The 24,961-nt window shown below is 39.3% G+C and overlaps 1 protein-coding gene across 6 annotated transcripts in view; it reads left to right on the plus strand.

Moving 5' to 3' along the window:
* The window catches only part of ZBTB44 (zinc finger and BTB domain containing 44), a 42,197-nt gene extending 18,343 nt beyond the window's left edge, over positions 1–23,854 (plus strand). The window contains exons 2-6 of one of the 6 annotated variants that reach the window (XM_066981214.1): positions 633–1,702; positions 6,293–6,377; positions 12,163–12,326; positions 14,625–14,708; positions 23,662–23,854. In XM_066981214.1, coding sequence (XP_066837315.1) covers positions 685–1,702; positions 6,293–6,377; positions 12,163–12,326; positions 14,625–14,708; positions 23,662–23,768 — 1,458 coding nt within the window. In that variant the 5' untranslated portion in view covers positions 633–684 and the 3' untranslated portion in view covers positions 23,769–23,854. Of the gene's footprint in view, positions 1–632; positions 1,703–6,292; positions 6,378–12,162; positions 12,327–14,624; positions 14,926–17,042; positions 23,340–23,661 lie in introns of those variants that run through there. The other 5 variants (XM_066981211.1, XM_066981212.1, XM_066981213.1 and 2 more) reach the window with 5 other exon arrangements.
* Positions 23,855–24,961: the final 1,107 nt, after the last annotated feature.

Here is a 24,961-nt window from a genome sequence, read left to right on the forward strand (position 1 = left end):
AGCAGCTTTAGGCAATCAGTACCTGCACTACAGCAGTAAAGCAGAGCTATTGGCAACTATTATTTTGTGTTTACTAGCTTGAACTCTGCCCTCTGAAAATTCATGTTGTAGTTTCTCTAAAACTTCTGGTATTAAATGCCTTCTCTGGGATATTTGCCTGCTCCTGCACGCTCATAAGTGGATCCAAGAAAACGTCTATTCCACTTAAAAGAATCATTCGACAAAGTCCCTCAGGCTTAAGAGCCATGAGCAATAGTTTCCTGAGCCCAGAAAAGAAAAAATAGAGGTTTCTTACACAGATGATGGTTTCAAAAATGCTTTCTTTGTAGTGCTACAGGCACTTGTTTTTCTCTAAACTGTGCTGGAAATTTGTTCTGAGTGGACAATAGCAGAAATGTGGGAGATGATATTAGTGATAGACTGCAAACAATTTGGTCTGCATTTTTGAAAATTACAACTGAGTAATTGCATTTTTGTATAGTTAATCCATTGCACAGTCTGGATCCTAAAAAATAAAATAATAAACCAGGCCCTAGAGGATTCCACTGCGTTTTCTTCAAGCAGGGTCTGAAGTGAAGCCACTTCACTTTTGCTTTCCGAGATGAAAATGACAGCTCTTCTCTTTGTTTCAGGATACCTGTGATCTCTCATATGTGGAAGGAACGCTAGCAGAAAGGTGAAAAAATGGGTGTTAAAACATTCACTCATAATTCCCCTGCTCACAGTCAGGAGATGCTTGGCAAGCTGAACATGCTTCGCAACGACGGACACTTCTGTGATATCACCATTCGCGTCCAGGACAAAATCTTCAGGGCGCACAAGGTGGTTTTGGCAGCCTGCAGCGACTTCTTCCGATCCAAACTCGTTGGGCAAGCAGAAGACGAGAGCAAGAGCGTGTTAGACCTGCACCATGTGACAGTGACTGGTTTTATACCTCTTCTGGAATACGCTTACACGGCAACGCTGTCCATCAATACAGAAAACATTATCGACGTGTTGGCCGCGGCCAGCTATATGCAAATGTTCAGTGTTGCCAGCACGTGCTCGGAGTTCATGAAGTCGAGCATCTTATGGAATACGCCCAACAGCCAGCAAGAGAAGGTGCTAGATGCAGGCCAGGAGAACAGCGCAAACTGCAACTTCACTTCGCGAGACGGCAGCCTTTCTCCGGTGTCTTCTGAGTGCAGCGTGGTGGAAAGAACCATTCCCGTGTGCCGAGAGTCACGAAGAAAGCGCAAAAGCTACATCGTTATGTCTCCTGAGAGCCCCCTCAAGTGTAACACGCAAACGAGTTCCCCCCAAGTGCTGAATCCTTCAACTTCTTACCCGGAGTCCAGAAATCAGCCTGTAGACTCCTCCTTAGCTTTTCCCTGGACTTTTCCTTTTGGAATTGATCGAAGGCTTCAGTCTGAGAAGGTGAAGCAGGTGGAGAACTCTAGGACTTTGGAAATGCCCGGGCCCTCGGAGTCCAACCGAAGAATTGCAGACTACGTGACGTGTGAGAGCACGAAAGCCAGCTCACCCCTCGTGATCGAGGAAGACGTGCGTGTCAAAGTGGAGAGGTTAAGTGATGAGGAGGTTCATGAGGAGGTATCGCAGCCTGTTAGCGCGTCCCAGAGCTCCCTGAGCGATCAGCAGACGGTCCCAGGAAGCGAGCAAGTTCAGGAAGATCTCCTGATCAGCCCACAATCTTCCTCTATAGGTATGGCCGTTTCTGGGGTTACAGATGTACAAGTACATGCGTGTGCACTTGTGATTTTACTGGAGGAAATGTGTTCGTGTTTTGTTTTTGTGGAAATGCTTTTCTTTTTTCCTGTTTAATGCAATGTTATATATAAGCCCTGGTGAAGGGACGGGAGTTAGCTCTTTAAATAACTGGAACGCAACTAAGGAAGGCAGGCCTGCTGGTAGACCTCCTGATTATCCAGAAGAGATTGATAGCCCCTTTTTACCTCTGGTTGCTTGACTGGGGAAAATAATTCTGTTTTCAGTAGTGTCAAAAGGCACGATCTCAGTTACGCTGTAACACCAAATCTGAAAGAGTTATGGCTTGTGGCCACAGAGGGACAGAACGGTACTTTGCATCAGACATAAAATCTTGTATAACCATGACAGAGAGCCTTTGTAAGAAGATTTGCAAAATAAGTGGTGGAACACTGTCATCTTAATGTCCCAGACGAAGGCAAAACCACACAGTCATAATACTGAGAATCTTTCCATTTCTGTGGGGCTTGGTTCTCAAGTTGCTTCTTCAAATGCTGCCAATTGCTGAGAGAAACCTTTTTCCGTGAAGGACAATTTGAAGCCAGTTTTGGGTTTTTCTAGCAGGCTGTTACTTATTAATAGCTAATATTTAAAGGTTGTTTTTTTCTCTTTGCACATAATGTATTGAATGGCTTTTAGTAAGTCAGAAGGCCAGCAATTTGCAGTATTTCTAGTTTAATTACCAAAATTTTGCCCTAGTCAGCTATTTTGCCTTCAGTTAAGTGGCTTGACCTGTGTTCGGTAGAGTTTGTTTACTGAAAGATTTTTAATCAAGCCTTTTTTATTTGAAAACCGTAAGAATGAAGAATGTGCTGGTCTGCTTCATTCACATAATGTATACATGAAAGGCTACGTCAGTTAATTAAGTAAATAAACTAAAATGAAGTAAATAAATGTAGCCTAGTAGCCTGCATAATCTTTTTTTCTTTGCTCAGTGTATCACTTTCTTCTCTGCAGAAAGTGGCTCTGGCCATTCTAAGTTTGCAGTAGATAGGGTCTGTGTTGTTAAAGTATTTCGGGTAATACTCACTAAAAAGAAATGAAAATATCTTCCCTTTGGCCAGTCCTTTAAGACTTGATGTTGTTGTTTCTGTTCGTCATTTTGTAGAGTTCGTGTGTTGATATCATATGTCACTAATTCTTTTTCCAAATGAAAATGTTTTATTTACCAAAGGCAATGCCGTTTGCCTTTTCTGAGGAGCAGACTTAACTTAAGGACCTCTAAATCTTCGGATGTAGTTTGCCAAAATAGCGCACAGATTAAAAGCAACAGTTTGCTTGCTGGGCAGTCTCCAGGAAAAGTGATCCTCGTTCAAGCAGGTTTAGTTTGACTCAGATTTTAACTTATTTTAGTAGGAACTTGGGGAAGACTTTGCCAGGGCCAAGTGATCGGAGATGCAAATTATTACATCAACGTAATTGTACCATCACAGACAAAACCGAACCAGTACAAATAATGATTAGGGAAAGTTACAAACAGCATATCAAGTGAAAGGAGGGAATTTTACCAACTATAAATATCATATCCAAACAGATCAAATGAATGAACTAGATTGCAAATGAGTAGCATACTATCTACAGAAGTTTTCAGAGGGTGTCTCTTGGAGTTCGAAATGTCAGCAAAACTACACAGAATGAGTTTGAATGAATTGGGACCTGAGAATGAGAGATTAGAAATCGGTTGTAGAAAGAGAGGTGCCACAATGCTATAAAATCTCCTTTTGAAACGTGCTGCAAGTAATACCCAGGCACCTTGCTGCATCTTCCTCTGGCTGAAGATTGCTTTAGCCAGTTTCCTCAGCTGTGAAATGATTTCTGTTGACGAGCAGCTTTGCACATCCATCTTCAAGAGGTTCCTGTTTGGAAGCTGCATGACATTTGCTGGAAAATCTTCCATTTTCTAGTTCCTATTCTGGTTTTTGTTCCACGAAGGTCACGGAGCTGACCATTTGTACAGCATGGGGCAGAGGATCTTAGTGATGATAATGTTTAAACTTGAAATGTCTGTTACTGAGGATATTAGTACAGCGTGTTCTTCCTTAAAGGGCTACGTAGAGAAAAACAGTATACTAGCCAGCCCCAAATCCTCAAAGTGCAAATCTGTTCTTTGTCCTTGAATATGTTTGAATTAATATGTGGTGGTCTTTGCATAACATTATTAACTATCCTGATAATAGTTTTTATTCACGTTTTCCTATAAAGGGAAACAATGCTCTCATTTTTTGCACAGTTGCCATGTACCAAATATATGATAAGACATGCTTTGTAGCTCAGAGAGCACTTTTTACCTCCCAAAGATGTATTTCTTCATGCAGTAATATAGGAACAGCAAATGAAGGCAGAAAGATATGTTAAAGTACAGCTTTCTCTTTCCTGAAGATATTTTCCTTGTATAATTGCATATATTTATCTCAGTGTTTTATAGTGCATTTGGTATAAAAGCATTCTTGCCTTTATTTCTGATATTGCAAAAAGCTCTTCTTCACTCTTTGGACAATTTCAGAATCATTCATTTGCAATTTATTATATTTGGAGGCACTTTATAATACAGAAGGAGATGTGAAGCAGGGCCTCGATAAATAAGTCATTACAGTAACAACAATAGCTATGTATGAGAAGATATTTTCAGAAGTTATTAACACAGTTTCCATTTGAGAGGCGAAGGCATTAAATTAAACCGAGGAGCAATTGGGATTATTTTTTGGTAGACTTTCAGTTAAGCGTAGCGTGAGAAAGAAGGATAAATCGAAATGGGATTAACTGTTGTAACTTCGCAGATTGCATAGTTGCAAATCTCCCAACCATAGTTTGTCAGTTCTTGGCAAAATTAAAATTTTTGATTCTATTAGTGTTATTTTGAAACTGCTGGAGATGCTCGTTTCCTCCCATCACTGGTGCCATAACACTGGGTACTTTAAGACAATAATCTTTTACTTCAGTAAGGTTTTGTAGAACACTCTGTCCTTTATAGGGAGGAGAGCCTTTTTTGGAGACAGTACTCTCATTCTTTTTGATAAAATAAACATGTTTTCTGCTTCTCTTTCCATGCTTTTGTTTCTTTTCAGTTTTCCATTTTGTCTGACACTTGTCATTGTAGACCTAATGATGCTTTATTTTCCTAGCGTGCTTTAGAGAAGGCTTCCCGAACTCAGACTGCTCATGTACCTCTGTCTTGGAGCTACGTCTACCCTAGCAGCAAGAGCAGCTCCGAGCACTGTCCTAAGCTGTGCTCATTCTCAGAACGTAGGTGCAGAGAGCGAAATCTCCTTCCCCTGTCTGTTGTCATCTCGTAGGGATTCAGTGGTAGAGACCCAAAGGCTGCTTGGCTTCAGAAAAGTTTGAGCAGTGCTTAGTGTTCTGTCTCAACGGAGGGAAGAGGAGGCAAGATGGAATTTCTTCTGCATCGCTCCCAAGTTATTTCACGTTATTGATCATACGTGTGGGGACCTCTGTTTTGGAGAGGAATGACCACAGCCATGATCCTTTCGAAATTTGGTGGAGTTCAGTCATTTAGTTTTCTTATCTTCCATTGCACACGTAGACATTGTCAGAGGAATAGGAGGAACGTGAGGAGATCCAGTCTGCTTCCTGCACGCAGCTTACAGGAGAACAAAACGCGGTTTATCTAAATGGGTGCACGTAACCAAACCGGAGGATGGTTTTTATCAAAGGGTATGCCTGGGGGAGGAATCTACAAGTTCTTAGAAATGTTTGAGTGCTATGCTGCCAAATTCCCTGTTATGTTATGGTGACATCAGGCCCAAATGTCCTTGCTCAGTTTGCCTAAACAAGGTTTGAATGCCAGACTCCAAGTGGTGGTGAGAGAGGCCTGTCTGAGCAACAGGCGCATCAGGTGAATGAAGTCGTAAAGGTTTGGTTTAGTGCTGCATTTACCTTAGATTCTGTTTCTGAAACCCACTTGTCTAAATGTTGGTGCTCTGAACAAAATTTCTCAATGGTTTGGTGTATACATCTCTCGTACAGACAGATGTTTAGGCTCCTTTGTGTTGCATTTGTAATTTCGCAGGGGGCTCTTCCCGTCTCAGCATCTTATCAATAAATGAAGGCATTATCAATTGAATAGATAACGTATGTGGAAGATTTGGAACATGAAAGCCATGTAAAGTAGCAGAACTGAACTGTATTGCTCATGAAGTCTTGAAATTTGATGAAATATACGCTTTAGGTGAAAGTAACATTTCTGCTTTGTGGTGTTAGTACTGGATGTGTTTTATAAACTCTGGCTGCATTTAACATAGATTCTTTTCATTTTCTAGGTGTGCCAAATATTTGCCCTTTATTGAGTTGTCCGTTTACTAGATAATCGGTGCAGAGGAGAAATTGAGTTGGAACACGTTGCTTCTGGGTTTTCTAAATGATTTTCCCAAGACAATTTTAATATCTCATCACCCAGGAAGCAGTGTCTCTCCGAGATTTGGGAAAGCAAGCTGTATGTGTATTTACCTGCCCCCCCCAAACCCTTTTTGAACACGTATTTGCATTAAGTTGCCCTTTTTTCTTTGCCTAGGCTCAATAGATGAGGGGGTTACGGAGGGATTACCCACACTCCAGAGTACCTCTGGCACTAACGCTCATGCAGATGATGATGATCGGTATGTACCAATGTAGTGTGCAAACTGTTCTGCAGCAAGTGGTATGTTGTAATTAACCTACCCAGCCTTAATCCCAGAATGTTTAGCTGTTTGTACATATAATTCTGTGTTGATCAAAGTACAATCAGTGCCTGAAGGATCAGATGCTTTAGAAGAATGTAGGTGATGAAAGTCAGAATTTGCTTACTTGTTGCTTTTCATTTCCTGTCTTATTTCCAGGCTACACTGGTGAAGAAAGATACTCGTGTTTTTACTGTTTCTTCATCACTGCTCTTTATTCATAAATAAAAAAAAAAAAGCCTTTGTTGTGAAACAGGTGTGGTTGCATGCGTGCTGAAGCTGACGTAAAGCCACAAAAGCAATAAGATGAGATACCTGGTTGTGGCTTCCCCTGGCATTACTGTTGTCCTAAGCCACAGAGCAGCCTTATATCTTTTCTCCCAAACTTTCTATGCAGCTTTTCACCAAGACGCTGTGTGTTTATTGTAAGCGTGTAGTAGCCTTTTGCTGTGTTGAGATGAGTGTTTTATTATGGGAATCCCTTGAAAGGGAAGGCTGGCAAAGAAGGCAGAGCTCAGATGGGTCTGTTTGCTCAAAGCTATATGGTAGTTCTGTTGGAGCAAAGCAACGTACCTGCAAGGTGCTTACAAGGGTGCACGCAATCGGTTTGACTTTCATTTCTTTGCTTTTGTGGTATGTGTCAAGTATGGTGTATAGATAGCTATTCTGTTCCCCAGGAAAAGTTTTAAAGTATTGACAAGCTAGCTTTTGCATAGTGTTTTGTTAGACAAGTGGGTCTGAGGAAGAAGTGTGAATCTTTGGGAGTTGTTCCAGAAACTGTGTCAAGTGAAACTCCCTGTAGAGATAACTATGAAGAGCTGCGTTTTCATAGCTCATAAAATCTTTCCTGCCATTTCCATCTGAAACCTGTCCCATTGTAGGATTAAATTTGAAGAGAAAATAACTGCCTATAAAAGATTTTGTGTATGACAGAGAAGATTTTATCCATCTGCTAGAAAATCTTAGTGTAAAAATAATAACCAGCACTTTGGGTTTGAATTGGTAGTAGGAGCACATGTTGCATTAGAACTAATCCCTTCCTTTTTTAAAGCTGTAATTCTAAAATCAAGTGGCATACATGTTTTCAGCAGTGGATTATTTCAGAATTTTCCCATAAAATTAAAGATCTTCACCCAAACTGCACAGAAAATTCAATATACAGAAAATCCTTTTAACACACTGAAAAATTCTGCAAAAAGGTCTCTTTCATGCTGAAAAAGAAAGAATATTTGCCTTAGCTTATGCTCAAGTTTTGAAATTAATTAGTCTCAGGATAACAGAACCATCAGCAAAATGAACTAGAGTTTGCACATTGTTTATATAACAGTAAGGGAACTAATAGTTATGGGAATTTATGAAAATTTTAGACTGCAGAATTAAGATTTTCTGCCAAGTGATTTATTTTATAAATTCAAATGAAAGTTCCAAGACTTTACTTAATCTGTGAATCAGTTAAATGGGTAAAATGAGGCTTTCAAAGTCGTAAGAAGTTTTCTTTCACATGTACGTGTGAAATGCAGTGCCAGCCCTTCAAGCAAGGGACTCCTGAATTCCCATTTCAAGCACAGGATGGGCATATCAACAGATAAATACAGCCTGTCATTCTCTGTGCAGCAATTCGGGTGCACAGTTTTGGGTGCGTAAAATGAGATACTACAGAATTCTTAATATAATCAAACATGTAACTCTAGCTGAATCAAATGAAAACGTGATCAACAAAACATACAAATGGAGAAAAACTTCCTCACTTGCTGTTTGTTAGCTTTTTAGTGGACCTTTACGTTTAAGTCCAGGTTGTACATTGTTTTATGAGTGGACATTCTCACAATGTCAAAATCAGTTGTGATTAGACAATGCAAGTTTATATTGAAATATACATATTTGAGTTTGTATGTATTTTATTTTCATAAAACAAAGCAAAAGATTGGTCTGTCTAAAGGTCTTCCAATACAATGTCCTTATCACCGTGGAAACACTTGTAAATATTTCAGAATTTAGGATGTTTTATCTCTTGATTTCCTTTGTTAAATAACGAACATAATGAATTGGTCCTCCTCCATAATCAGTGTTTTTTAAGCAGCAGCTCACATGCAGTTGTAGTCAGTTTAATAGACCCGCAGGAATCTGGTAAATATTAAAACTACTGTTTCACAGTGATGTCTGTTACGTTCTTTCTCGGATATTTCACTTTTGGGTTGTAACACACTTCTCTAATAAAGATGCCCAACACAGCCTTGGCTGATTTAACAGTTAGTCTCTATATCAGTTTGTGGCTGCATTTACAAAGGAGTTGCACAGGCTCAATTATAAAAGATCTCTGAGATCCATTATAATGAGAACTCCCATTTTTCTAAAGCACTTGTTATTTACAAATAGAGGACATTTTTAGGCTCACTGAGCATTCCAGCATTTACATTTGTCTGTGTTTAGTTCTACAGTGTTGAATATGTGTATAATCTGTTGCTGAAAAGAAGAAAAACTTGCAGGTCGTATCTTTTAGCGTTACAGCTAAAACATTCTAAACCTATCTTTTAATACAGCTGTTACAGGAATTCTCTCAGATGTTAGATAAATCTCTGCTGTTAAATGCCACATTATCACAAATTGAAAGTCAAGGAAAATTGAGTATATATGAGGAAAAAGAAGCAGGGTAGAGAAAATATGATTGTGTTTTAAATGTAATTTCTTCATTGTGCTAAGGTCCACTGTTTTGTCACCGATAGGTATTTCAGCCTGCTTGCAATGTAAGAATGAAAAAAGACATGCCAGTCACTGGTAGCTGGAGAGCCTTTTATCTGCTTTAACCAGCCTTTCTCATTAAGAAGTTTTTAAATAGAAAACTAAACCTTTATTTTAAATTTCTTCTAGGAAGATTGTCCCCATAGCACATCTCGTTTCTGTTTCAGTGGCAGAGAAGCTGGCACCGGTACAGGCTTTGAGGATGAGCTAGCCCGAGAAAGCTGGAAACAAAGGGAGAGCAGTGGCTCCTAATTTCTGCAGTGTTTGAGTATCTCCCTAGAAAGCTTTAGGAGCACAATGTACTTTTGCCTCTTTATAAGCCTGTTTGGCCAGAATGAGGGAGGAAGGACCAGAGAAACACGTCACTAGAAGATGAAGTTCTCTGTAAAGCAGATTAAATATTGTTGCAAAGAACAAAACGTAATTCTTATTTGAGCACACTACATGTGTATACCTGTATGGACATTTAAGAGTGAGAGTTCTTGCTTCCCATCCAGCGATCCCTTCATCAGCCCTGTGCATCACGGCTGTCACTTCTGTTGGCACATAGCTGTGTAAATATTAATTATGAGTTCTCCAATCAGCTGAGCACAAGGAAACCTTTTTTGAAGGGATTTACCCCTTAGCCAAATTGCATGATATTTGTTAAACATTGGATGGGGGAAAAGTTGTCCATCTTGGGCCCAAATCAGGTTGGCTATTTGATTATTAGGCTATTATGACAGCTGGACTTATGTGCCTTATGTTTTTTTTGCAATGTTGCTTTTTTTTTGTTCTGTTTTGTTTTGTTTTTGGGGGGGGATAACAGGTCTGTCAGTCTGTGCTGATAGAGCTTCCATAGGTAAACTGGAAAGCGTTCGGTCGTACCAACTCTGGGGATAAAACCAGTGTTTCCACATCTGAGTAAAATCTGTTCTTTAGCTAGTGATCTGCTCACAAAGAGGAGCAGGAGTGCCAGTGCTTATGGCAGAAATTTGGCTAGATGAATCAGAACCTGTGCCTGAAAATAACCTCCTTTATTGCAAATGCATGTGGTGAGGCATCTTTTTTGGACCCCTAAGTGGCAATGAACTATATTCTGTCAGGCCCAGGGTATGAGCTGGCAACTTCCCTCTTTTAAATATTCCCTTGAGCAGAGATCAACAAGTTTGCCAGTATCTGTCTTTTCCACAGCTCTTTTGGACACAGCTGTGTATAAAAAGAAGTGAAGGACAATGAAATTGCTTGTCCAGTTTTCAAAAAAAATAGTCCAGCTCTCAGGAGGCTTGTAATAACAGGATGGGCAGTCTGCGTTAGAGCAGAAATGTGCTGTGTGTGTGCAGCCCGGGCCTGCCCAGACGGCTCGGCCCATTCGCGGGGCCTACTCAGCCCTCGCCGTACATGAGGTGACCCAGTGTGTCTGGTTTGTGCTCCCTGGTACCAGCTTTTCCGTTATTGTGGATAAGATACAGCTTTTGGGGTAATATTCTCCTCACGTATGGGGAAAATTCTGTAAAAATCCCCGGTACCGAGTTTCAGAGCGAATATTACTCCAGTTCCATGCAAGGCCAAAAATGCTCATTGGTTTTACAAACTGTTACCAAACTCCACAACAAGCTCTTATCTTGTGTATGTCAAGAGATGCTTGATGCTCTCTCTCACCAGACAAATTTTACAACTTGAACTTTTGCTGCTGAAACCCCTCATTTGTACTCAGAATGCAGATACTCGTTTCTCGCGGTTGTACTGACACTTATTTCCAGAGTAAGTACAGTTAGGGTGTTGATTTTAAAGAAGGGATCCTAGATCTAGATCTTGTGGATTTTTGTGTGGCAGCTAGGCAGATGTAGTTGTGCAAACTGCACACTTGGTTCCCGTATGTGTTACAAGTCCACAAATTCAACTGAGCCTAGAAACCAGTGATGTGGGCTCGAGATGGAAGTACCACCCAAAGGATTAGTTCAGCTAGGGAGACCTTCTGCCTGTCTTCAATGGGAGACATTGTTCTTTATTCACCACGCATTTAAGACATTAGAGTTGAGTAAAATTGCATTGTTCTGGCCATGCTAGCTGTCACCAGCAGGGAAGATTCGGGGTCAGAGCAGATCCCTGCTGCCAGTGACGTCTGATCTGCCACCAGGCTGTGAGCAAGCTGAAATGTCTATTTGACAGAAAATAGAGACCTTAAAGCTCAGGAAAGGGGAATCCCAGGTAAATACAAACTCCTATTGTTACCCTGTTTGTACCAGCCAATTTGTTTATATTTCTCTAGGCCCTTTGGTGAAGCAAGTGTCTTGCCAGAGGACTTGTATTATAACACACAGTTTGCAGCTAGAGGCTACGTAGGAGCAATTAGTCAGTTTTAAATGAATTACTTTGAAAGTTAAATTGTTCCTTTAATATAGTCTGTGTGCTTTTTTTTTTTTAAGTACGATGCTTGAGTTATTCTGATAGAGCTGATTGAATCAGACAGGGAGCACGTATTGATTAATTAGATGAATATTTTAAACTTAGAAATATGTAATTGTAGATACTAATGTTTGTTCATGGAACTTGAATTGAAATGAAAAATGAATCAGCTTTAATTTCCTTTGTAAATATTACTGAAACTGCAAAATAATCCTTTTCTTTCCGATTTACTCAGTTCTTTAAATTCTTCCTCAGGGACTGTTGGCTTCTTGTAAATCATCGATATGCGTGATAAAATGCCCATGCCTGGAAAATTATATTCAGTTTGCAGCTGTTGTTGAGACCTGTTGCCTAAAGAAACAGAAGTTATTCTGTGTCTGTTCAGCTTTCCAAAGTCAGTGAATACAAAACTTAAGATGCAGGCCAGACATGTACCTATAGAGGAAGAGATTTCCGATGTAAATATAGGTCTCCACAGAAATACAAAAGGACAATTTTTTTTTTCCTTCTCAAATGTTCAAGGTTCAGATTTCCACAGACAAGGGTTCTTACTTTTTTCTGTAGCTTGCTTATAAATCAGTGAATTTTTTCTTTGTAGTTTGGAGAACGTTCAGTATCCCTACCAACTCTACATTGCTCCTTCTACCAGCAGCACAGAGAGACCCAGCCCAAATGGTCCAGATAGACCTTTTCAGTGTCCAACCTGCGGGGTCCGGTTCACTCGCATTCAGAACTTAAAACAACACATGCTTATCCACTCAGGTAAGAAATGTTACTGCTTGCAAGAATCGCTAATTTATAGACTCGCAGAGGTTTGCTCTCTGCGCAGCAAATACAGTAATGCAATTCTTTTTTAATCACCTGCCAGGTGCTAGAGAATTGATTTCAGAAAGATTGGGTAGAGAGGTATGTCTCATTGAATGCTTGTTTTGATACATCTGATCTGACTGATAGCTGCACTCATGGATAATTAGCATTTGTGTGGACTGAAAAAAATTTGATTGCCTGAAAGTCATCAGAATAAGTTATTATAAAGATTTGAGGTGAAATCTCAAAGTGTACTTGGCTTTTTTATTATACTAAAGAGGTGACGTAGATTGAAATTTTTCCTCTTAGGTGTCATAATTGTCTGCTGTGTTGTAGAGGAGACTTACAGCCATTAAAAATATGAACCATCTCATGTCTTTGCATTGAAGGAATGTCATATGCTTTTGGATCTCAGAACTTTTGGAAGGATTGCAGGACAATTGAATTGGTTTGATAATCAATATAGTTACTACAGATAGTAGTAGCAGGTAGCGTATGGATGTCTCCTGAGTTTTGATCCTCAAACAGTTGCATTCTTTTTGTATGAACACTTAATGTCTTTGCTATCAGTATTTTTCAAGACTTTTCAGCGGTATCCGTCAAGAACATTGATGTTTTAGTGAATGAAAGGAATATCAAAGGGCTATTGCACTAAACAGTTTAGCATCTCATCTCCTAGTTTGAGATTGACACTTACCTGCACTCAGATGCTGTACCATTTTAGGGCAGAGCAACCACAAATGTCAAGGCATAATCTTTTCACTGTTGGTAGTTATTTGTCAAATGCCTTCAGGCAAAATGACCAGACTGTGTTTAGGCTAGCAGTAATAATATGCATTTAATATTTAAAAAAGCAAACTGTGTGAGCATATCAGTTGTGAAATTATCTGAAGAAGGTTGCTAAAGTCATAATTGACAGCAGACAGCTTCAGCAAAGCATCTCTGGCTGACCTGTCAATTGGCAGCCCCTGCGCAAAGCTGGAAAAGATTTGAATAGCTGTTTTAGAGTAATTAGTGTGCGAAAGAAGCTCTCAGACCTTGGAAGCATTAAAAATGTTTTCACATAAGCAAAAGGGCCGAAGAGATTTTCTCAAACTATCTGAGAAAATAGATGCCCTTGAACAGTATAAAAGCACGAAAAGTTTTAGCTCCACAAGACGATATTCTAGAATATTAACTTGTTTTCACATGCTTAACAGGCAGTTTCAGTGTAACCTTAACTACAGCTTTCTCTGTATAAAAGCCCCAATTAAAAGTTCAGCTCCCACTTTGAACATAAGGAAAGCAGAGTGAAAGACTGGTGGAATTAACAGCCTGGACTGATGCACATTCAGCCCTTTGAAACAACCTTTTTTATTCCTTGACAGCCCTATTATGAATAGAGCTCCATATTCCAGATTCTTGACCTCACGTTTGGATTTCTACACTTTCTGGAATTCAGACTTTTTATTAAACTTAACTTTTTGGTGATTCAGTCTTATGTTGTAATAATTCTGTTTGGGTGTGATTACGTACTCTCTGGCACAGCAGCATGTTGCAGAGCTCATGGCTTAGGGTTGTATTAGTGCCTATACTAAATGAAAATTGAACTAGTATCAGAATGTCTAAATTAAAACAAGAAAAAAAAGTGAGGCATGAACTTAAACCATCTTAGAGAGTTCTCTGTCATGCAAAGTTGCTGAAAGTTCTTGTATATAAGGGTTCCCACACAATATAAAGGCTGCTGCTTTACCCTTTTATCACCGTTGCAGGGGCATCCCTGTGCACAAAGTCCCCCCTGCCAGAACACTTCTCTGAGGCCAGAGGCAGCAAGAAAAAGACGTTGCAATTAAGGGTAGTCTGATAATTGCATTGTTGGGAACCAGTCTGGCACAAGAATCTCCCAAGATCAAAGGAGCTCAAAGATGGTTTGAGGTGACTGCTGCGTCAGATACTTTTTGGCTACGGCTCAGGATCTTAGCCATAGCCCAGACCATGGAAGCTTATGTTCATTTTAAACTGTGAAAAAGAAGAAATGTAACTGTTAAAGACAGGTTACAGTATTATGAAATATATTGGCAACTGGTTCTGAGAAATTGCAGCTATGTACTAATTGTTTTGTCATTTTAAAGTTAACCAGAGTGTTTCTTCCGAAATCAGTACTTCTTTGTGACTGGCCACAGTTGCTGTCCTTTTGCTGTTAGAAATCTGGAAGGATTTTGCCAGTGACCTCTCATTACAAAAGGTGAACATCTTTTTCTCTCTCTTCTGCAGGCATTAAACCATTTCAGTGTGACCGCTGTGGGAAAAAGTTCACCCGAGCTTACTCGCTAAAGATGCATCGCCTGAAGCACGAAGGTAAACGCTGTTTCCGGTGCCAGATATGTAGTGCCACTTTCACTTCCTTCGGGGAATATAAACACCACATGCGGGTTTCCCGGCATATTATCCGCAAGCCTCGGATTTACGAGTGCAAAACATGTGGCGCCATGTTCACCAACTCTGGAAATTTAATCGTTCACCTGAGGAGCTTGAACCATGAAGCGTCAGAGCTAGCAAACTACTTCCAGAGCAGGTGAGGTGCACAGCAAAAACCTAACAGGGAAACTTGCTTTTTTTTTTTTTTTTTTTTCTTTTTCCTTTTTTTCCTAAATCATCTTTTCCTGCTTTCAGGGCAGCCTGCTGTGCCTCTCATCAGGTTGTCAGCTAATTCCAGTCAAATTATTTCTTGCACTACTATCTGTTATATCTGATCTGTTTTACAGTGTATAAACTCTATGGGAGGGCATTGAAGAATCCAGTGATATGCAGAAGCTGCTTCTAGGCTACTTAATGTCTCTTTTCAGTAGTATCTATGGACAGGTTAATGGTGTTAAGCCACAGTATTTTATACTTTGCTATCTGTGGAGTTCTGTAAATGATGTAATATGCAAAGTCTTGTACACAGCCTGTTTGTTTACGTAAGAAATAGACTTGTGACTTCATTTTAAGTATTTGTTTGATGGTAGGTATTGTGGAAAGATTGCATGACTCCATACCTTCTCTTATATTTTTCATTTTCTAGGTAACATATTGCTAAATGAACAGAATAACAGGTGTGATGTCTTGAAATAGTAAAAGCCAGTTATATATTTATTGTTTATCAGGGCCCAGAAGACTCGGCATGTTTCATAAATGCACTTCACTAAGGACTATTAAAAGGTGCTACATGTGTTCTGTGATATCAGGCTGGCATTGTGCTCTCCTATTTAAATAAATGTTTGTAACCATTGGAATTTGATGTAGCAAAACAGGAGAGTGGATGAGGGAATTGGATCAAGATAGCCCTTAAATTTATAGAGAAGGTGCAGCTCTGTGTGTGAGTCATCTGTCTTCAGAAGCGCAAAGGAAATGTATTGTAAATGTTACAGCATCTACAAGGCTATCCCTCATGATGTCCAAACATTATGCTTTTTCTACTACAAAACATTTCAGCATTTTTTTCCTATTTGGTTATCTTAGAAGTGATGTTAAGATGAAAGAATTACAAAACAAACCAGGAAAGCCAGTCAGTGTTTTTCCAGCACAGTGTTGTTTAAAAGTACAAGTGCTTCGAATCTGTGAGTTTACGCAGTTCTTGTTCTTAGGGCTTGCGCCAAAACTAGAGTGAAAACTCTTAAGGGATGATGCCATGATTGTGGTAAGCACTTTACTGCTGCCATCAAACAGATGAGAAGTACATGATTTTTAGTTGTCTATAGGCCTGCCTTTAGCTTGAATTTACAAACACTCGAGTTAGCATAGTTGATTGTTAATTTGGATTTGAAGCAGTGAATGCTGCTGCCACTGAAATAAGTTTACTGCTTTTAAATGGATTACAAAAAGGAAGCAAAGCATACAAATGCATATATAGATATAAAAAATACCTTGCTTCAGGATAAACTTACATTTCTGGTGCTGAACATTTGAAAAGAAAATTTATTGTCCTTACTGCTCATGCTCTGCAAATACCACTTCAGAGTTTGGTCGATTATCTTTGGATACACTCAGCCAACAGTTGGTAAGAGTAAGCTTTGGAACTGTTGTCCAGAAAGAACTAAAATGGTGTGGATCAGGGAAGGAAATGAAGTTCATTTCTTTTCACACTAGTATGAGGTGTCCACGTCACAAAACACCACTGTAGTTGGCAGCCTCCTTGTACTTGCAGCAGAACCTGTGCTTCCTTGCCTCAAGCTTTTGTTTACAGCCTGGCCGCTCTGAGTGCTACTGCTGTTTCTTGGGTGGATCTTATCTCAGGGGTGGAGAAGGCCCACATCTTTGCCTGTGCTGAACTCATTTTTGTTTCTATTTTTAAAGGTTGAGTGCTCCCTTTTTTCAGTGATCTTTTTAGTGCCATATGATGTTCCAGTCGTTAACTTTCGTTCTCATCAAGGTGATACAACCTAAATAAGAAGTTACCGTGTAGGAAATACAGATGCACAACGATGCAAAATAGATGGTGTTGAATAAAATTTTCTGTGTGTTTTAATGAGAACCAGGTTATAGTGCTCAGTGAAGTATGCTGCGATGATCTTAGAACAGTGTGAAATGAGTATTTGCTCTCTATTAAATGCAGTATGTAGCTTGTGTGATGTAACTGATGCAAAGAAACTGATACCTCCAATGTTTGTGTGAGAAGTGACATTTCTCTTCTGTCCTTTGCCCCTCTTCTAGTGACTTCCTAGTACCGGACTACTTAAACCAGGAACAAGAAGAGACCCTCGGGCAGTATGAGCTAGGGGAGCATGGCTTTGAAAGCAACTCTTCTGTCCAAATGCCTGTCATTTCACAGGTCTCGTCAACTCAGAATTGTGAAAGCACTTTCCCCTTGGGGTCTCTGGGTGGGTTGGCAGAGAAGGAAGAAGATGTGCCAGAGCAGCCAAAGACTAACGCCACTGCTGAGGCAACCGCAGGTGACCCTCCGAAACCGGAGCTGTCATCTATTACTATTGAATAATTCATGGTTTGGTTTAATTTTTGTTCTTTGGAAAGTGCCTGTGTTTGGTCCTGTACATTTTAATTTAATTTTTTTTAAACAAAATTGGGGAGATTTTCCCTTTTTTACTTTGTAAGCTACGCTTTAAACAGAAAACTGCAACAGATGTTACATTATTTTTCATGACTGAATGATCACTTCTGTGAAAATATTTAAGACTGAATGCACAAAAAGATCTTGTCAGAACATCATGGAAGCTGTGATATACTTCTAAAGAAGAACAACTGATTCAGATCACTTTAACTATTTCTTCTTCCACAGTTAGAACAGCTCATTAAGTTTCTCTTGCTTCTGCAGACCCTCTGGTTAAGGGAGAGAAATCAGAGGAAACCTTTTTAAAATGACAAACAAAAGGATGCATTGGAAATCATTACTGAACATCTTTGACTAGTTTTGAGTGGATGCTTTAATCTTCTGCATAAAAAGTGACACTTCCTATCACTGTGCCTGCTGTTTTTCAAAGCGCTTACTGTAACCCTTTTTTTGGAAATGGTAAGCATTTTTGAAACTAACAGTCACACACTTTTTAAAAACACATTGTCCCTTTTCATCTCAGATAAATCAGTTTTGACAAACCAAGTGATGTCATGCCAGGTATTCCTACTTCTTATATTCCAGTCCTTTTAGAAACTGCTTGATCAAATAGCCTGTCTGGATTTGCCTGTCTAAGGTTAGGCATGGAAATACTATGGCCAGGAAAATTCTAGTGATGCGTAATGAACTGAGGAGGATAGAGAAGTGTATATCCACACAAGCCTGATAAATATCTCATGACTGTGTCTTTCTGTAGAAGGGAAACCATGCATGAAAATGAAGGTTTTCCTGAAGTGAAATTCTTAAATCTTGGCCAGATAGTTTGCAGTTCTGGTCACTTCCCCCTGTCATAAATACTGGATTTTTACTCATCTCCAAAAGCTAACTAGAGGGAGTTTACAGATGGGGAAAAAAATGAGCTCTTTTGTGCATTATTGCACATTTTTTGTTTATACATATGCATGTATAGTTTCTGAGATTTTTATTAGTCTGTTTTTGGACAAAACAAGCAATTTATTCTCTTCAGAGGCCAACTTTCTAACCCAACAGGGGGTTGTTTACAGAAAGCCTATATAGTGGTGATGAATTGTTCCTGTTTCAAAACATTTTAAATCCTTGCCAACTCAGTTTATTAAAGGCCATTACTCCAGCTACATACACAGCTCAAGTAAGCAATAAATTGAAAGATTTGCAATTTCATTTTTTCCATATTTAGAAAAAGCTTCAAATTTAGGGTGTGGGATTTTCAGAGCAGTGATTCTTGTTTGTTGAGGCTGTTTGGGCTATAGTACTGCTTTGAAAGCTAAATTAGGAAATACATTAGGAGGTTTTTGATTTTTTTAATCGCTTCTGAAGTTAACTCGGTGTTTGATGCCAAATGCCTGTAGCCTACAGATGACATGCTGAGAGAGTAGGTATTACGTGATCTTAGTATTCCAAAGGCATGATATACTCCCTTAGTTTTGAATCTTGATTTTAAATTTCTGTTTTCTATCTGGATTTGCTTTATGCAAACATGAGGAGGAAATGAAACCAATAGAGAAAGGTTGCTCTTGAAGAAACAGAAGACACTAAAGTCATATTATATTGCAAGATCAATTTGTATTCAGTTAGCTTAGGTGGCTCTGATACTCTGTAGGTCTGAGTTGTTTCTACTAATAGCCAGCTTTTGTAAAGAAAAAAGCTTATTGCCCTTTGGAAAGAGCTTAAAGGGTTTCAGTGACTTTAACAATTCTTCTCTGCTGTGTTTTAGGTACAAAACATACTAGTTAAATAGAGGGAAAACAGTCAGGATTTCAGTCCTTTCCAAGTTACTGGAGTGAAGTTTCTCCACCAGATTCGAAGGGTGTTTTATAAACATGCTGCAAAGAAGTTCTCTGCTACAATTCAGTCTTGCTGTCTACCTTTTGTACGTCTTAAAAGGGCTTGAAAGAGAAATTGTTTTTTAGGGATACTGTACTGTGAGTCAGTCCAGTGTCTTTTTGATGGGCTGAAATTAAAGACCAGTTCTCTTCCACTTCTGATTTCTGTAACTGAAAAGCCAGTGAGACAAGGAGATGCCTTTTTCTGAGTTTTCTCTTGACTTATAGGGCTATGACACTGAACTCAAATATAGGGTTTTCTTTTTTGTGATAAGTGTTATTTGTCTTTCCAGGTATATAAGAATCCTTTGTGATTCTTGTAGCAAAAAGTACTTACACAGAAACACAGTTTAAGACTGTACAGGTGTAATATTCAAAGGTCAGATGTAGATGGGCATAATCTTCTATTAGAATATGATAATTTTCACCCATTAGATACTTTGCTAAGAAATTTGTTGGTGAGGAGATGTGCAAATACAGAACAGACGTATCTGGATATTGCATTTTTAAAAGACTTAAAATTTTGTGTCAGAAGGCAAACTGCCTTCTGAAGACCAAAGAGAAATTTAAAAAGTTAAAAAAAAAAAAAAGAACAACAAAAAACAACTTTGTAGCTCTAATCTGTTCTTCCTTGAGAAGAAATGAGTATCATTAACTGTTAACACCTTGGTACAAGACAAGTCTTGGGTTTTGTTTTTCATTGCAGTGTTACACATTATCTTTTCAGCCCTGTAATCTCTGTGTAACATCTGAATTTTTTTTCTCACTTTTCAATCTCATTTCACTGCAGGGACAGTAGAGTTCTTAGAGGGTTTATTTGTCTGTTTGCTTTAGGGTTAGGCTTATTTGTTAACTTTCCTGTTTGTAATTGTTTCTTGTTAATATCTCTTTTCTCCATAGAACTTACCACAAATTAAATACAAATACCCTTTTATTTCTCCTCCCTAACTTGTTGGAAGTGTTCAGTTCTTTGGAATGCTGGTGTTCTTCACAGGAGAGATGTAAAAACATAAAACATCATAAAACAAGCTCTGTTGCTAATACTTGGATTCCAATTTGAGTGAGATAGATATCTAACTAAACTAGAAGAAACTTGCCTTAAACTGCACTTGGGATTAATCCTAAAGGTTCTTTCAATACATTATCAGAGCATTTTGAACCCTGGACTGCATTTTCATATCACCCCCTCCCACCTACCCTCACCCTCAAAAAAAAAGCCTACCCTAAGTTATTTGGTTTGCATTTGTAGGTGTGTGTGACTGGGATTACAGAATAGTTGAGATTGGAAGATTGGAAGGGACCTCTAGAGATCGTCTGGTCCAGACCCCCCATGCTCAGAGCAGCAGTCAGCAAGGACAGGTTGCTCAGGACCTTGTCCAGTCAGGTTCTGAATATCTCCAGAGATGGAGACTCTGTGATTTCTCTGGGCAGTCTATTCCACTGTTTGACCACCATCACCTTAAAAATGTTCTCGTGTTTAAATGGAATTTCTTGTACTTCAGCTTGCGCCCACTGAGAAAAGTCTGGCTCCATCTTCTTTTCATCCTCCTATCCATTAGTTAGACACGTTGGTAGGGTCCCCTGAGCCTTCTGTTCAAAACAGTCCCAGCTCTCCCAGCGCGTATCGCGAGATGCTCCAATCCCTTCGCCATCTTCCCTTCCCTTCTAAGCGGTCGAGAATTTCTTCCAAATAGCCACACGTAAGACCCGTTGCGGCAGTTTCTGCCCCAGTGAGTTGTCTCCACATTCATTCACAAGTGACGTAAGTGTGTTTTACTTCTCTGTATCCTTCTATGCAGTACCATTCTTTGCACTCAGTGGAAAATCCTTTCCTCACCCATTTATTTTGCAAGTAGAGTGCCTTCACTACCACAGAACTAGCAAGATTCTGCCGTATGCTGGGGTCCCGGGTTCTTGGAGTCTGATTGGGGTCTTTATCCCTTGCATATTGTGCAGTATGTCTGATGAGAACAACGGGAAAACAGGGGAAAGTTGTTTTTTTTTTTTCTCTGACTGAATGTGGTGTTTCAGGAGAGGGGATAACATTCAGAAGCTATCTCTTTCCCCACAATAAGTGGAAGAAAAAAGAAGTGCTATTTTAGCTGTGTGGGAGATTTGGCCAAATCGTAAGGGTTTGTTTTGTTTTTTGATGCAGACGTATAGCACAACTCCCCTGGAAATCCATGGGGATGCCTTCACATTCAGCAAATTAAGCTCCCTGTCAGAACTGCTTGTCACTTTTCTTACACCACATTAAAAAAAGATGTGTGTTCCTGATGGTTTGTCTGTCTTGCTACAGTTTGAGTTCAGTTGTCAGGCTCGCAGATAGTGTAGTCAAGTCTCTCATACTGAGAGATTAGTAGACTAGGTTATTGAAAATGGTTCTGGGTTCACATGTTTCTTGAGTCTAAAAGGTGTGAATTTAAACTTTTTTAAAAAGTACTAGCTGCCAATGCAGTAAAATATATTTTATAAGACTATGATCCCTATATATCCCTTACGGGATAAAATTTTATTGTTTTTAAGCTATGGTTTAAAGTTTTTATATGAGGGCTTCAGTTGCTTCTTGGTTGCTGGCTTTCCCCTCCAGCCCCAGGACATAAGAGCACTGAGACTATTGCCAGTCTCTCTCTGAGACGCACCATGAAGCATTTTATATGCAAATAGAACGGGAGCTTTGTGCACCCTGCAGGGATGGAGAAAATGCAGATGTAGGAGCGCCCGTTGCTCCTAGATCCATTGCAACTTCCACACCATCAGAATAAGGAAAATAGCTAATTTTCATTCAGCTCGATTAAGTTCGAATTTTGCGTACAAGGTGAAGCCCGACTTCGGAGGGTTCTCATCTCCAGTTACGGACATAATAAATTCCATAGCATCTTGATGACAGATAAGAGGGTTCAAGGCCAGACTGCGCCTCAGCCACATCAGAGGTCCCTAGTGAGGAGAGTCGGTTCAAAGTATTTGAGGAAATGTACCATAAAAAAACAAATGTGAAATTTTTTTAATGCAACAGTACTTAACTGCTCTGGGTTTTTGTTAACTCAACGTGTGCTATCACAGTAATTCAGTGCCCCACAGGTCTCAACTACAAATCTGGTTGCACTAAAAAAAAAATAAAAAAAATAGAGCCGAATTAGTTTCTGGTGCTGCCAGCCTGTGTGGCTACTGTACCTACAGTCTTCCTGAGGGTTGCTGAAGTCCCCAGAGGAGTGATTTTGTTTAACCATTCATTTCGCTGATGCATGCTTTTGATATTCTGACTTATAGCCCTGGCTACACAAATTTCTTGGACAGCTTCTTTGCCCTGTTCCTGCAGTGCCTTCGCTCTAGGTGCTGCCCTGTGGTGAAACCCCGAAGAGGGAAAGAGTAAAGCTGGAGGAAAAATGTGAAATAAATTATTGTTGGGCTTCTTTGTGCATTTTAGTAACAGTGAAACCCCCTTAACTGTGCCAGTCTCCGGTCACCAGCCGTATATCCAGTCGTCATCTCATCCACAGTACAGCTTCTCTTGTTGATGCTGGCCACAGCTAGATTACTTGGCATGTTTATTGACTTAACAGAATTGTTTTTTGGTTTTGGTTTTGTTTTTTAATGTATACGATGTTTAAATACACTTCACATTTTATATAATACTATCTGGCTATTAGTATTTTTCAGGAACCATAGTTCTTGGTGGCTATATATATTTTTGTGACTTTTTTTGTAAACTAAGTGCCGTTTCAACGTTACAATCATTTTTAGAGTTATTGTAATCAATGTGAATATCATGTTTTTTCAAATCTGTTCTGAGCCTGTAGTGTTTGCTTTGTGATCATATGTGTAATGTATATATTCTGTATAGTTACATTGTATTGAAATACTAGCTTGTTTGATATAAGAAAAGTATGTATTGGGTACCTTTTTGCTAGCCTGGTTGTTTAATCTTTAAAAAAAAATGTTCTAAAATACAAAAAAAATTATCCAAACTGGTCCCATTATAGGTCAAAATTAAGGGGGGAGAAAAACTAGTTTTGAGTGTCTTTGGATAGAAACATGAAGCTAAGATTTTTCATTAAAATATTAATGTTTTATGGAGTATATCTTTGCTTTGTGTCGTTCTTTAACTACACCAGACTTTGTCTTATAGTACAAAAGACTTGACCTTGTGTAAGAAGGTGCAGCTCTGTTGCTAGAGCTACATTCTCTTATAACTTTTGCTTATAATTAGTCTCAAAATAGTTGAATATGAGGAGAACTCACTGTTGCTCAAGCTGTCTTTGGAAGAAAGGTAGTTTAAAACAGACCAAGCATTAATAAACGATTGGAGGAGTTACATGAGTAAAGGGTATTAAGAGTAAAGTAAACATTGTTTAATTTTCCATTGTATATTACATTTCCTTTTGTTAATGTTCTCTTTTAGGCTGCATTCTGCAAAAGCGGTGGGGCCATCTTTTGAATGGGGCTTTATTGATGGAAAGCCAGCCAAGAATGAGGCTAATCAAATTAGTCAAAGGAGAAGATGTTTAAAAAGGACAGTAGACAGAGTCATCGTGGTCACAGCCATGCGCTTCAAAATAGTCATAAAACAGCCAAGAGTCATGGGATTTAAAATATACCTCTGCTGTTTCTGGCAACCCTTGCAATTAAATTAATTTGCCTCCTACAGACCCACCTGTCTGACCGAGCAGGAATGCCGGCTGGATCAACACGTAGCTAGGGCACAGGTAGGAAAATGGAAGTTTTGTAATTACTTGGCTGAAATGATTATAACTCTGCCCAGTAACCTATATGAATAACAAGCAGGCTGACATGATTAATGGGCTAGGAGTCAAATTGTGTTCAGCATCTGACATGGGAGTGAAAATAAATAAATAAATAAATAATGGGAAAGCATTCCACAGTGCAGCGTAAGCAGCCACAGTGAACCTTGGATAGAGAGGGTTGAGAGTTATAAATTCCGATTTCTCATATTCCTCGGGACCTTGTATAGGGACAGAAGTATTTTATCAAAGCATAATTGGAAGAGGGAACATATCTGGGGAAAGCTTTGGAGAGAATTAAAGTTTGAAATGTAAAGGCTTTGACTCCATTGTTCTCTGGCAAAAGAAAGAATTTATTTGCTTTGAAGACAGACTGCAGTTAGGAGTATGCAGTGATGTTTAGCAGACCATTACAAATCTAAAGCCTGTATGACTGTATATGAACATACACTGTCATAAAGCTAAGGCAAGACTGTTAAACTGCATGCCTTTGATGGATATCGAGGTTCAGCCTTGTGACTGAAGTGGATTTTTGCAAAGCACAGCCATATGTTTAAGTTTAGCATGAAGCATCTTTTAGAGATCCGTAACAAAGCAAGTGTACACTATCAAAGATTTTCTGTGGATTACTTACAGCATTTAAGCATTTTGTTCCTGACAGTAATGAAGTACCATTTCTTTTGCACAGAGGAGAGCAGCTGAGATGAGATTGAATTCATAGCTACTGAGAATGTAATAGAGCAGGGACCAGAGCTCTCCCAGGGCTTACTGCACCATTCCTACGTATGTGATACCCTGGTGAAAATGGAGCTGCTAAGAGGAACCTGCCTTGGATCATGTATAAAGCGCTTTTCCCAAGCTGCTTGTGCATGCAGCATCTCCAGAGTTCAGAGCATAAGTCTGTCATCACCATTCTTAGAGCGCAGATTGCTGTGAGACCATGAGCAAGCAGAGCAGGGG

This window comes from Anser cygnoides, chromosome 21 (genome assembly GCF_040182565.1).
Source record: "Anser cygnoides isolate HZ-2024a breed goose chromosome 21, Taihu_goose_T2T_genome, whole genome shotgun sequence".
NCBI classification, from domain to species: domain Eukaryota; kingdom Metazoa; phylum Chordata; class Aves; order Anseriformes; family Anatidae; genus Anser; species Anser cygnoides.